This window comes from Nyctibius grandis, chromosome 4 (genome assembly GCF_013368605.1).
Source record: "Nyctibius grandis isolate bNycGra1 chromosome 4, bNycGra1.pri, whole genome shotgun sequence".
In the NCBI taxonomy this organism is placed as follows: Eukaryota; Metazoa; Chordata; class Aves; order Nyctibiiformes; family Nyctibiidae; genus Nyctibius; species Nyctibius grandis.
The window spans coordinates 73,416,044-73,430,822 of NC_090661.1; the positions used below are offsets into that span (position 1 = coordinate 73,416,044).

Sequence of the window (14,779 nt, forward strand, 5' to 3'; positions counted from 1 at the left end):
CAGCCATTGGTTCCTCCCCACTTTCTGTCATGTACACAAGACACAAAGAAAGAGCTGATCAGTTTTTCTTAAAAGCTTTCCCCTTGACCTGAAACCTGTTGTCTATCAAACCACTTTTATATATAATATATACGTCATATATATAATATATATTATATATATAACAAAACACAAAAGGTTAAATAAAAAGAGCCACACAGCGCAGCACACGTGAAAACACAATTTAACAATCCCGTGCTTAAACTTAGCAACAGTGTGGAAGTTTAAATCCTTGTTAGAAGGAAAAAAATTCCCTTTTTTTCTGGTTATTGTTTGTTGGATTTTAGTTATAATTCATGTTTAAAACATTTGTTACTACTGTGCTAATATCAGCTGTTAAATTCTGAGTGAATTGCCACTTTGACTATAAAAATCAGGTTCTGGGGAAAGGAAAGATCTGAGCATGGTGAACTTTTAGAGTAAGAAATGGATAATTTTTTGCTCTTAAAAAAAAAAAAATCAAGAACAGTAAGGGAATAAGTGTTGAAATCCATGGAAAAAAAATGTATGGCCCTCAGTCCCAGTAACTGGTCTTCTTTGGCACTTGAGAACGATCACAAGTAGTTTGCCTTTTTATTCATATAGAACAAAATTTACAAAGTCATTCATACATTTTTGTTTTGTTTTTTGTTTCCTTTTTTACTGACTTCGAAAATTGGGAATATTCAAAATACACTTTTACCCCACTTCATTCTTTCATTATTTACAGGTATATACAAGAAAAATGTAAGAGTTTGTTTTGTGGGTTTTTTTTGTTTCTTTTAAATTTTGTATTAAAAAGCTCTGCTGGTTGTTTTACTGTTTGTTTTTCATCATATGGATGTTCCATGTGAGGGCTCCATTGCTTCTGGAATAACTCCCCCTGGCACAGACTGAAATGACATTGGGATCGGGGTTTTCACGGGACTCTGACGAAATAGTCCTCCATTTGGCGACCTGTGTTTACACTGTATGGAGGGCATGGTGGCTGAGCTGCTCAGGGGCAGCGGCAGGGTGCTGCCCGAGGCAGCTGTGAGTGTCCTGCTGGCACCATGAGTTGTCTGTTCTGGTAAAAAGGTGGTGACAGAAAGTTGCGTGTTCTGGTATTCGCGTACCGGCTCCAGGGTCTGAGTTGGCTGCATGCCACCAATCTCCAAGGCTGAGATTTCAATGGACGCTGGAGAGATTTGCTTGTGGGCTATGTCTTCATCAATTAAACTGTTCATGCGTCTATGGACCTGCTCCAGGTTCACTTCTTTGTCCTGGTGAGGAAGAAACCAGAACAATCAGTCCAAACACAATCTCCAAACCCATCCGGCCCCCCTTCACCTCCTCTGTGTGACAGGACTTGCTGTTCACTTATTACATCGTTTTGATTTCATCTGTGCCTATGCAAAACCTCAAGGTCTGCTCAACGTCTCCAGCTGAGAAACACATGCTGAAGAAAACACCAGCTCAATCTCAACTTGCACAAGCCCTTGATGTTGTCAATCCCATCCTCCCTGGAGGCAAACAATGGCGCCGGTTCAGCTAATAGAAGCTGGCATCAGGGACCAGCACACCCCACAAGCCCTTAGCTCACCTTGCACAAGCCCAGAAAAAAAAGCATATGGCAGGTAAACAAGCGAGCTGGGACTCCAAATTCCAGCAAGCAGCTTGCCACCTTGGTAATCACAAGACAGCTCACCACTGTCTCATCTAGCTGCAGTGCATTTTCTAAGGAACACATCAGTAAAACACTTCGCACTGCCTAGCTGACTCCAGGATAGTTGCTTCATGTGCCAAAGTCTACTGGCTGGGGTTGTGGTCGTGAAGAAGTCTTCCCTTCCCAGCAGGAAGCCCTGGGTCACCTACGTGGCACAGACTATTGACATACTGGAATAGCACTAACAGAGACCTTCTCTGGGAGCCCTGGGAAAGGGACAGCTCATTTATGTTTTAAACAGTTGCATGACCAACTACAAACTGTCTGTCATCTTGACATGTCATCTAGTAAAAATTTATGTCTGTGGTCAGAACTTGGGAAAGCAATGCTGGTCTTCAGAAAATGCATCACCATCTTCTGAGAATGCGTTGGCTAAGGATGCCAGAGTGGTACCCTGAAGGGACCTTCAGCACCACTTGCTCAACTTGTTTTAGCTTCCAGGAGGAAATACGGCCAAAGAAGTTGTCTTTAAAACCTGAAGCAGCAAAGACCTACAATAGGCTGTTTATCAGTGCAGCATTCAGGATGCTCAAATTGGAAAGCAAAAAAACTGGCAGGGCAAAGGCAACCACCTGGGATGCTGTATGACTGAATTTTAATAGCTAGCATTGTATTGCCAATAAAAAGGTATTATATTATATCATTCCTCTATATTTCATAAAGCACAGCTATGATCTGCAATTGTAGTTATTTGATGCAAGTGTAACATACAGCAGACTAGCAGCAAAGCATCTATAAAAGCCCAGCAATTCTGGAACTAGAGAAATTCCCTTGTCTGACAGAAACCTGTAATGACACTGGGCAGCCAGCAGAATCCCAGGCTAGGAAATAGCACTACCTGAAACTTTTGTGTTCCAGTAATCCTCGATTGCCCACAGATCAATGTGTGCTTAGACGTTCACTAAACCAAACAGTAGCCTTACAGATGCTCTAATTCATGCAAAAAAATAGGCTCTGGGAACAGAGAAGTATAAGGTGCAGTTGTCACCTACTCCTTATGATCTTTTGCCACTGGTGTTCAGGTGGAACACAGAGAATTACAATATTATTCCAGTGGTATCTGCTGCCATGCAACTTTGCTTTCACCTGTAAATTGACAATCAAGTCAACTCCAAAGCCCTTGATTCTAGTCAGTCAACTACAGATTTGATTCTAACCTGGTGACTTAACACCAGTTCTGTATTACTCAAGAACCATTGGATTTGCTGATCTCTGCATGAATTTGGAAATGAATTAGTGTTACATGATGATGAACCCAAACCTCTGTCCTTAGCTTAGGCTAAATCCCTACTGATTTCAACAGAAGTACAATTGTTCAACCATTACAGGACTGAGCTCTACATTGCACCTCCTTTGCTAATCAATAGAAAATGAATTCCTATTTCATTTACATCACAAATCTACCTAACTCCCAATGAAGCTCCCAGGAACCCTGGGGATATCATCTTTCTCACCAGAGAAACAAACTATATTTTTAAAAAACACTGCTTTTTCAGGCAAATCCTCTAATTAGATAACTTTGAGTTAGGGAAAATCAATGGACAATAAATAAAAAATAAATTTTTGTGGCAGAAAGGGACCACACAATATTTGATCAGATAACCACTACAGCTGCTTTAAGTCCTTCTTGCCAACAGCCATACCCGACTTGTCAGGCTCTTCATTTCAATAAACTAGACAATGCACCAAGCTCTCGATAACACCGAGGCTCTTTCACGAACTCTGTAGCTAGGTATATCAAGGATCTGTGGTATAATGGCCAGAGGATTTAATGGATTTAGTTCATAATTTTATTTATTTGTATTTCTTGAAGTAAAGCTGTGGACTGGGGGCAAGTGTGAGAAGTGTTCTTAGATTATGCCCCGTTGGGAGTACGGGCTGTACCTCCATGGGCACGTTCCCTTTGCACAGCCATCGGGCCGTGCACTGCCAACAAAAGCTTGATGCAAAGTTCTGCTTATCTGTAAACATCAGCTACTGCTGCGTATGATGATATCCATGCCAAAGGAAGCTAACTCCTAGAAGCCCATTATATAATGCTTCTTTAGGTACCCTGTACTATTTCTTTTCTCAAAAATGCTGTTAGCTTTGATTTAGACTCCTAGATTGGCATTGTAGTTATCTGGGACCCATATTCTTCCTAAGCCCCTACTGCAAAATAAGAAAAAAGTAGAGAACTCAGGTTAGAACTGAGCAAACACTAGAACAAATTCTCCTAAATAAGACTTTGGAGAAGTGTTCATGTCTCATTTGCATTTTTCTGAGCTTTTGCCAAATACTAATGCTTTCTTCAGATCATTTCAAGTGAAAATATACATCAACATTTTATTTGTATTTGTATTTTTTGACTGCAAGCAGATTCTCAGCGCATTCCATCATGCTTTGCTATGGGAACAAATATAATGTGACTGGGACAACTAGCCAAACCAGAGGGAAAGGTAGAGTTTCAGTACTTGCAACATGCAGTCATTAACTGCCTGCAGAGGATAGACACATTTGTGAATGAAGTGTGCTCTTCATTTGGAGCATCTGTGCACAAAAGGTCATAAAATTTGAAGGATGAATTAATCCTGGTTATATATTTAGTTTAGATCTTTTCAGATGTAAACATGAAGAGCCACAGATGGGATGCTCTTAACAGACATCCCCTGGTCCAGACCAGAGGGGTTATTAAGGACCACATCGTTTGGAAAGTTTCCCTCCGCTGGCCTAACAGGATTGCCCTTTTTTCTTCTACTATGCAAGTCCAGCCCTGGGACAGCACTCCTCAGAAAATGGTGGACTTGCAGTTGCTTATGTTTTACAATATAAACTTACGTTTCACTGTGCTAAAGTTTTCACTATAAAGAAAAAGAAAACCATAATTCCTGCACACAGATATCACATTTGATCTACTACAGAATACTTTATGAAGTAAGTAGAGAAGTAAATGCTTGGAATTTTTTTAAGAGGGTGGGGATTTCATTTGCCCACTTCTAACTCTTTTTTTTAGCACTAAGAACAAATTTCTGGCCTTATTAAGATCAGAGAAAACTTTTTAAAAGCTTCCAAGAGCTCAGAAGTTCACATCATTCCTTCTTTTTGTTGTTAAAATAAAATGTTTGTAAAGGTTAAGGAAAACAACTTTGTCTCTGAGGAATAATAAAAACACATTTTTAAAGGTTCTTCCCTTTTTCTTTGTCTTATTAGATGAAGAGCAGCTAAATAACTAAATGTCAAGCTTTGTATGAAACTATCTTAATGTTGAATGAATGATTTTTCAAATGCTTTAAAAAACCTCTAAGATAAAAACTGGAAACCCTTGAAAAGATTAGTTTGTCTTTACATGCTAGAAAACTGCCTTGGATACCAAGATTTCCAGAACTGAAGGTTTTGGGATAGCTTCATTTGACCAGCCAAGCTTTCAGAATTTGTAAATTCTGTAAACCTCATCTTTCTTTTACTTTATTGTTCTCCTGGAAAATTCAGTAACGAAATATATGTTACTGAAAAGTAACAAAGTAAATGGAAAAAAGGGTTAAGTGGTGATAAAGCCAGAAAAACAAATCTTAACAGTTACGATGTTTTGCTCCCTTGTCAGCTCAGTGTTCTCCTTTATTTTTAGTTCTATAATTCTCATTAAATATGAGCCATTTGTTATAATTTTTAAGCACTTAGTTAGGTTGTATTTTTTTTTCATTTCCTAAGGCTTTGTCACCTTAATTGTGAAATGGTAATGCATCATTGCAAAAGATTTTCAAGCTTTCTGATGCTGTAACTGTTCTCTATTTTTGCATTTCTCTATGACAAAATCAATAAATTAAAATTGATAAATTAATATAAATTAATAAATTGAGCTACAGAATGGCAGAGGCACCAGACCTGGCAGCTGGATGGGAAGAACAGGAGCCATAGTGGAGGTTCGTGTGCCAGATTTCTAGCACAGAGGTTTCCCTTATCCAAAGGAAAGCCCCTCAGGGGAAACCTAACTGCTTCTCTTCACAAAGATTTCTGGCTTCAGCTCCACTCAGCTCCAGATAGGTCTCTTCAAGAGATGAATGAATGTGCTCCAAATGTAATACTTCAATGTCCGTGACAGACACATTACCAAAGATTTCTTCTCTTTCTTTTCTTGTACTTAATATGCAAAATTTAGTTAATATTATAAATACATCACATCTCGGATGTTTAATGCCAATTCAACTTCACTTTTCATATAGAGCTACATTGGATAAATGTATACACTTGTGTTGCCAGAAGGTATTAAATATTTTTCCTTTGCTACCTTCATAATTCTATTTTCAGTATTAATGTTGTACTCCAAATAGATCAGTTGAAGAAATTAATCAGTGAAGAAAATATATCACGTGTAAGGAAAATTAATTATGAACACAGATTTATCCTCCTCAAGTTTAAGGAAAACAGCTAACCAAACATGGCTTCTAGTCAGGAAATCCTCTTATTCATAAATACCAATTTAAATGTCATTCTTCTCCAACGAGTTTGAGCTCTGGAAGGGCAAATGAAGGGTATGTTTCTGATACATCCCAAGCACTTGACCATGAGCGACAGGTTCAATGGCCTATGACTGACAGCAGGAGCACACCATGGCAACCATCGGCATGGATTTGAAGGATGCTCACCAGAATTATCTGGGAACGACTAACCCTGCACGACCACACCTGCAAGAAACTACAACTCCCTTTCGGGACTAACCAAGTTTGTCCTTACCACATGGAGAGAAATTATATCAAGATATAAATGCAGACAGGATGATTTACAGAGTAATCAATATTTTTTTCTAGCTTATTTTATGTGACTTTTGACAGTGGGCTCTAAGAAACACATGTGGGCAGTCACACTGAAAGAATATGAAACTACTTGGGAGGTTTGGAGTCAGTTAACATTATCAAATTTGAGAAACATCCCACTGAGTGTTGGAAAGGAGCTACTGGCTGATGTTTTCCAACCTGATTGATTCTGTGATTCTGTTTTCAAGCAACTATCTACATCACTCTAAACGCAATTAATTCAAAGGTAATACTGTTCAGCTGCCAGGCTTGCAATGGTTGGGATTTTCCAAAGTGAAGATTTTTGAGAAAAACATTTTTATTAAAGACACTAATGTGGCCTCTTGTTCTTACTTGTGATTTCTCTGATCTTATCTCAAAGTTCAAGAGAAGCCACTCAGAGACAAAAATGTTGCGAGCTGATGAAGCAGTTCCACTAAGGCCAAAGAGTGAGACAAACTCCCCAACAGACAGGCCGGATATCTGCAGAAATTTGATGCTAAAACTACGCCAAAACTGTGATAAGTTGCATCTGCATCCCACACATGCAAATAAAACCACACCCGACTACAGGAGAAGAAAAAGACTGATGGTCCTGACCCTAAATATCAAGCACTAAACATTCAGAAATGCAGCCAATACGGGCAGGCAGGCACATACACTGAGGGACTATCATGAATGCATCGATACCTCCTGGTCAGATGCTGATAACTGTGCCAAGTATTAAAAGCCTGTTGATGCAGTTTCTAATAAGCCTCAGGAGATACACAGAAAACAATGCTTGAGATCTTTTAAAGTAATATAGTCTTAATCATCAATCATGGCACATTTCTGTTTTGCTTGTTTCTTTATTTCTGTCTTGGATGACAATATGAAGGATTATCTTTTGGTGAGAGAATGAAACTAAGACATAAATGTTAGTATTACATTTTCATTCTGTGAAAGAACGACTTAAAAAAATAAGGCAATTTGGTGATGAGGACTGGGGTTCAAAATCTGAGTCAAGCCCCAGCCTCAGACAGACATTTCCTCTTCTAACCTCGACCAGGTCACATGCTAGTCCCTCTACCATCCATATAAAACACCTCTTAACCCATGCACATATGTCAAAAAATACATGTATTGGCAGTCATGAGACAAAGTGATGGAAGGCACACGTACCCAGCTAGGCAGAGGAAGTCTCTGAGACACTTCCATGCACAGACAGACATGCTGCTTAATTGAAAAACAAAGCACAGAAATGAAACTGAAATAGCGAGGTTTCCATGCTCAGGTACCCACAGGCTATTCTCTTCTTTGCTCAGCATCAAAACCCACAGCTCCACCCAGCTACCAGCTTCTGTCCGTGGGGTTTCAGACATCATGGACTCAAACATTTAGCTTATTAAGGAGAAATGAAGAAGCAGCAGCACTGCATATGTACGTTTGTTTAAGATTATTTCGAAATTCTGTATTCACCCAGGGTCATTATCATTAATTTCAGCTGCAGCTACTGAATATGTAAGGCTGGAATTTTAATTTATTCCAGGAGGCTCTGACAAGAGTGGCAAAACCAGAAATAACTGGCTTGCTCAAGAAGAAAAAGTAGTGACGATATATGTAATAGATGTGCTGCAAAACAATGAAAACACAGTACGGTGTTATATTAATACAAATAACCCCTTTTTAATATGACTCAGTTTGCCACACTCATTATTCTAGAGATTCTACAGTCGACAGTGCAGTGAAACGCAGACAGACATGTAAACTGATGCAGCGATGATGTATGTTTGCTGTCATTACTTTAACACAGGCAACGGACCTAGTCAAATAGCACTTAATGTTACATAAAATTTGCTGAGTGGTTTCTGAGTGTACTCTGCTAGATGCCGATTTGACTGTAACAGTATCTTATTAGAAATAAGTAAAGATGCACCTCAAGAGTCTACTTGAAAAACTACTTTTATAAATCAGCCCAACTCTGCAATCAAGCTTCTGCTCTTTAAGTGGAAACTATACCATGTATTTTAAATTAGCAATTAACTAAGTTGTCATGCATAAAACAGCTGCTAGAAGAATGAATTGAGACCAACATCGGTTGAGGTCCAGTAGACTGTTACCCAACCGAAAGAAAAAAAGAAACAAAAGAGTTCTGCAACATATTATTAATTTCATTCAATCTTCAAAGAAACAAAAATTCATAAAAAATTATGTACAGGAGGCCACCTATTCACTAGGAGATGCTCTCCTTCACCAGAGAGCAGAAATTCTTTTATGAAGAAATAGTAAGACTCTTTTCCCTTCCAAGTAAACCTGAAAATGTGAGAAATAACAGAACACTGCAAAGATGATGTTAACGTGACAGAAAATTATTTCAAACACATTGCCAAAGTTTATTCCCACCTATCCACAGCCAGAAAATATCCATAATTAGTGAAAGTAAGACACTGTTACCAAAGACCTAGAGACCAATGAAGTAAGAGTCACTTGCTACACAATTGCTACAAGTAGTAAGGAGCTTCCTGAAGCACTCATCTTTCCACACTCACATTGCCCCTCCCTACCCAGGTTGGATTTATTTAACCTGAGATCACATCTAGTCAGGGATCTAATTCTGAAGATGGCTGTGACTGTCCCATAGTCCTTGCCTGTGAGCCTTGTCCAGAAATGCACCAGACAATAAGCTCCCCACCAGGCCACTGAAACTGATGATGCACATCAATTGAACCCAGCTAAACATCTGTCTATGTTTTATTTTTTCTCCTCAACTGCATCTGCATGCTCTGGTGCTGGGTGAATAAATATACAGGACACAGTACCAATGGGACATGTGTTGCACATCAGGTGACAGCAGGTAGCCCTGCAGTCTCTTGCAGTGATCTGCTCCCACATTCATCACAATCCATGAACTAAGTGCAATCACAGAGAAACACTCGCTAGTCCTCACACCCAACAGCAGACTCCAACTCACAAGGTAAGAGGCTGTGATAGCATCCTCATTTGTTACTCAATACAAAAGGGGGCATCCAGCCTCGTGCTGAGATCCTCAAGCTTTAAAATCCTTACTGACCTTGGTTGACAAGCATTAGAAACTGGTACTTCAACTACAAAAAAAAAAGGAAATGACTGGTTCACATTATACAGATGTTTCCGCAGTTTTAATGAGGTTAAAAATAACCAGGATAGTAAGAGAATGCAAAGAAACATTTTTCAACACAAGCAGCAAATGAATGAGTGCTGTTTGATGAGCATGTAAATGTCTCTGCAAAGGAACTCTTTTAGAAGAAAGGAGAACTTGCACATGGAGAAACCTTTACTATGCACACACCGCATACATTGTAGTTACAGGCATTTCCAACAACACAAAGGTTAGGTTCAAGGGGAGGTAAAGATGAGAAGAAAACTAGCAAGGATTGATCTGTGCAGGCATTTTCAACAACAAACCAATTATCTGTACGTTTATTATAAATTCTCACCATGCTTCCGAGGCCCAACCTCACATCATTGGCCATCTCCAGATAGAAAGGGAAAGGAAGATGTGGGAAGAAAAAAAAGGATCAAGATAGTGAGGCTATTAATGTAATTAATATTTCACTCTTTTTAGCAAACACATACTTATTACTTCTTATAGTTCTGGTTTGAAATAGCAAATTCTAGCCACTGCAACCTGAAGAGGGTGGTGTTTTCAGAATTCAACTACATCTAAAATGACCCTGTGAGGTGACAGATTATTGTTTTACGAAGTAAAGATTAAATTCACAAAGGTTCTGTTCCAAAACTCACTAAAAATTAATGGATTCTTTATATTCCTTTACACAGCTTTTAAATACTAAATTATTGTCTGTTCCATAAGGGATGTAATTTTTCACTCTGCTGAGCCCAAAGCAAAGCAATGCTACTCTTTAACAGTCTGATTTACTCTACTGGAGCATCAGGCATAACAGATTGCTCTATCATCATCCTTCTTCACCATCCCAGCCTAGTCAAATCCAAATCTCAGAAGTTTCCATTTTTCCTATTATGCCAGGAGTACAAGAGAGACTTAGCACAGGAGACAAGGAGTTGCTTCTACAACCTGTCTGATGGTCAGCAACAGTTGCCTTGCAAAGCCTCTCCTCTCCCCTCCAGCTATGTGAAAGCCTTAGAAAACTCTTACTCCTGATTATTAGCCACAAATGTTTTAATTAAAGACTCAATTTTGAAAAGATTTCTGCACCCCCATTCAGGGCTGTATTTTGGAAACTGCCCAAGCTCCTATTTCGACATGAGAAAAGACATGGCCAGCAAAATCATTAAAATAGCCGAGCATAACAAAAATCTGTCCCAAAAGAGAATTCTTGGAAACAGAATACTTCTGAAGAAATAGTACTTGTTATGTTGAGTAAATCCAAGTAGTTCTTTTCTATATATGTGCTTATAAATATGGTTTTGAACTTATGGAAAATCATCACCAAACCATCAAGTTTAAAAAAAAGAAATATTTTTTTTTCCACAACATTAATACTTTGATTCTTTAATATTTTGCTAATATTGAGCACAGGTTACTTCAGGTATTATAAAATTATTTAAATTCAATGGATAAATAGATTTACAAATTGCTTGTTAATATTATTGTACAGTAAGTTCAATCTTCAGCAAATCACTTCAATGCACATGTAACTTCCAGTTTAGGCTTTATACATCTTGGTTTCAAAGCAACTCAAGTTTGATCGTACACCACTAAAATTAATGGAACTGTTCTAGTGATCTGCGTGAGATTAGGATCAAAACTTATTTAATTTTACGTACGTGTTTAAAAGCTTAGTTGGATTAAGGCCTAAGGCACTTTATAAACCACAAAAATGTAAAAAAAAAGTGAGAAAACAGTCACATTTTATGGTTTTTATTTTAAACTTTTACTGATTTTGTTATTACTGAACATTCAACACCCCCTCAAAAAGTCAACTTTAAAATACCACTGTAGGCTGAGATAAAATATACAAACATTAGCTCTGTAAACATTGTGCAAAGAATCTAAAAGAATCTGATAAATTAAGGCTCCAATTCAGTAAAATACAGAAGCTCATGCCAAGCACATGAGTAGCCACAGAAGTTTTCTGGGATAGGTGATGTAATGCAGCTTAAGCAAGTACTTAAATTCATTACCAAACTGGAACTTTAAACAGGTTGCTCCTTTCTGACTCCCCTGCATGGCAACATTCATTTTTTAAGCTTATTTCTGTTCAATTATTTTTTCCCCCCAATAAGGTTCATGCAGAGGAAACACAAATTATGTCCCTAAGAATCCCATTAGCAGGGCTTTCTTATATGACTACGAGAAAAATTAAACCAAACACAAAAATCCCTTCCTTGCAGTTAGGGAAATACGCTGGAACCAAACTTGAATGCTTCAATACTGCTTTGGGTATCAGAAGCCTGGGCCCAGTCTCATTAATCATGGGTAAGACACGTCCCTTTTAAATCTATTACAGCCTTGACCTAAATCTGCGGTGATCAATAGCAAGAGCTGACTGATTTCATTGGATTCTGGATGAGCACACTGTCTGTGACCAGATATTACAAAATATCTGCTTTACTGCTAGGGAGAAAATCTTGTTTCTTCACTCACGTAAAAAGCCAACACTGAGTTAGTTAAGGTGCCCTTCCAGCTATTATCAGTTTCTGTACAAGGCAATTTATGTACTTTACCCTTCTTTTCTTTTTTCTTTAACTGATTCCAGCTTATACTTCATCATCAAACAACATTAAACTTTGCATTTGGGGATGACCGATTCCTAACGCCGCTTCGCTGATTTAAAAACGCTAGTTAAATGAAGTTTCTCAGCTGATTATATTCAAAGCTAGTCTGAAACTGAATTTCTAGATGGCATTAAAATGCATTATTTTGCCAGTGTTTGCATTATTTATTTTCCCCAAAAAACTTTATTTATTCTCAGAAAAGTAGAATACAATACAGTGGTACAAACAAATGATCATTTATATGCAACTGAGCGAAAAAATGTACAAAGATTTCAGACATGTCATAAAAATACAGAAAAAAATAATTTAAAATAAAGCCAAGATAAAATATAGAGGACATGCAATGAAGGAAAAATAAAATACCAGTTTGATGATCTCATGTTTCCTTTCACTCTCAAAAGGGACCATCCCAGGGGAAAGCAAATTGTCAGATAAAAAGATAACACCACAAAGGAGACAAGGTAAATGAAGCGACAAAGACAGGGAAAGTGAAAATAATGGTGAAAGCATAAGACTTTAATAATCAAAACCAACACTGCTGACACCATGCTGCAGGTATGGAAGCCTCAATTGCCATTGAATAGTATCTGGTTGGAGAACTGAAGTGAGATGAGTACTGTGCAACCACAATTCTTAGCAGTGACAAATTTTGATCCATTGGACTTGTATCTGCTAGCTCTTATTTCCACTTCTAAGGTACTTTGGGTTTCAGAGTCTTCTAATACCAGAGAAGAGTCCTAGTGGGTAATTTTCATGACTGCTAAATCTGGAAATGTGGATTTTTGAGGTAGGCTGGAATTTGCGTATCATCGAACATGGAAACAGGGGAACATAAGGCAGATCATACAAGGCTGTCCTGAACAGAGATACAGGTTTTCTTTCATTCATCCTGCATACTGCCAAGATATTTGTGATAATTTTAGGGTAATTTTGCTACCTCCCACTACCCTATAGAGCTAGAAAGCATTGCAGAGTCTAGACTTTCTGAGATTCAATAACATTTAAAACATTATTAAGCCAGGAGTAGCAGGAAACAGGAATTGTAAGATGCTGTTACTAGTACACAAGTCTGTTCCTGCTCTGGACAGTACCTGAATTGCTGTCCCCTTTTAATCATGTGAAAACAAAAAGTGAGAACAGAAAAGTGAAAACAGTTCATTGAATAAAATGATCTTGCAGAAGCATGAGAAAGTTAATACACCACAAACTAAACTGTGAAGACTGTGATTGTTAATGAATTATAAATTTGACTGAAGTTAAGAAGCAATGACTAGTAGCAACTCAGGAGGTGGAAAATTATGCTATTCCTTAACCAGTAAAGAACCAAAAATCTTCATGCACTACACATGCATAACTGAACAGAGATTCCAGAATAAATATTAATTTTCATTTTTTATTTTACAGCTCTCCACATTTCTGAACTTTATCAAAGTCAGAAGATTAGGCATCAGTATTGCAGGCTGAGTAGCAGCTGTGTAAATTCATGATTTTAACACACAGAGATAGATGTATGAGCTGGCTAAATTTCATTGTGGGTATAGGATGGCTGGGTATTAGCAATAATTAGGGGAGGATGATTATAAATTCTAGAAAAGCTGATTTGAAAAAGATGACCAAATGTAAATTTTCCTGAATTAGGAAATAATAATGCCATTTAAACATTAGTAGATATCTTTCCAACAAACTTGAGCCCTAATAGAAGAATGCAGCACAGTGTTGCAGCTATACATCTTTTCCTGATGTTGGAGCTAATCTTTCTTCTGTTAATCTGATTTGATAAGGATTAAGTGAAGAATTAAAAGGGATAACGTGAAGATTTTTACAGCAGAACTCATTAGAAACATTTTTATAAATCTGCTTGAAATAAAATAAAAATATCTTGTATCAACATCCTGAAAAGGAAAATCAACCCAGCCTTCACACTTCTAGCAAGAATTTTCACTATTCCTTGCATGACAGAATTGTGAACCAATGGCAACTGTGTTTTGGGGAAAGTAAAGGAAGTCCATCTTTCCTGGAGGTTTACCTTAATGAACTAAGTTAATGGGTAGAAACAATACTATTTTTTTAATTGGGTGGGACAGATTTTCTTCATATGCAAACAATGCAAAAAATATTCCAGTTTAAAGTAGTCTCCATCTGACATAACTCTTCCTATAAAGTCTCTACAAATGTAGATTAGATTCATGTCAAAGTCCAAGTTATGCTGTCAGGTTTCAAAAGACAGGCTTCCTGTTCCTCCCAGTTGCATAGTTAACACTACATTTTTCACAGTCATTGTAATTAAGAGTTGTGGTTTATACCACACAGACATCCAAGTCCTTGAACACCTCAACATATTGGCTCAGGCTAAACTCCACAAAAGCCAAAGGAATACAAAGCAGAAGAGGAAAAGACAACAAACTGGCAAATATTGACACTTTAATGTCAGCTGAAAACATTTCTCCAACAATATGGAAGGCTGTACACGTTCTTCCAACCACAGACTTCACAGACCCTCGACACACAAAATGATAGTCTCTAAAAAAATCCTCTCTCTCTCTCCAGCAAGCTGCATGGCCACCCAACC

The 14,779-nt window shown here is 37.9% G+C and overlaps 1 protein-coding gene across 4 annotated transcripts in view; it reads right to left on the bottom strand.

Annotated features, from left to right (window-relative positions):
• Window positions 1-747: 747 nt before the first annotated feature.
• GRID1 (glutamate ionotropic receptor delta type subunit 1) overlaps window positions 748-14,779 on the bottom strand; it is a 609,362-nt gene continuing 595,330 nt past the window's right edge. For 2 of the 4 annotated variants that reach the window (XM_068398112.1, XM_068398111.1), the window contains one exon: window positions 751-1,280. In XM_068398112.1, the coding sequence (XP_068254213.1) occupies window positions 852-1,280 (429 nt within the window). In that variant the 3' untranslated portion in view covers window positions 751-851. Of the gene's footprint in view, window positions 1,281-9,947; window positions 9,984-14,779 lie in introns of all 4 variants that reach the window. The other 2 variants (XM_068398113.1, XM_068398110.1) reach the window with 2 other exon arrangements.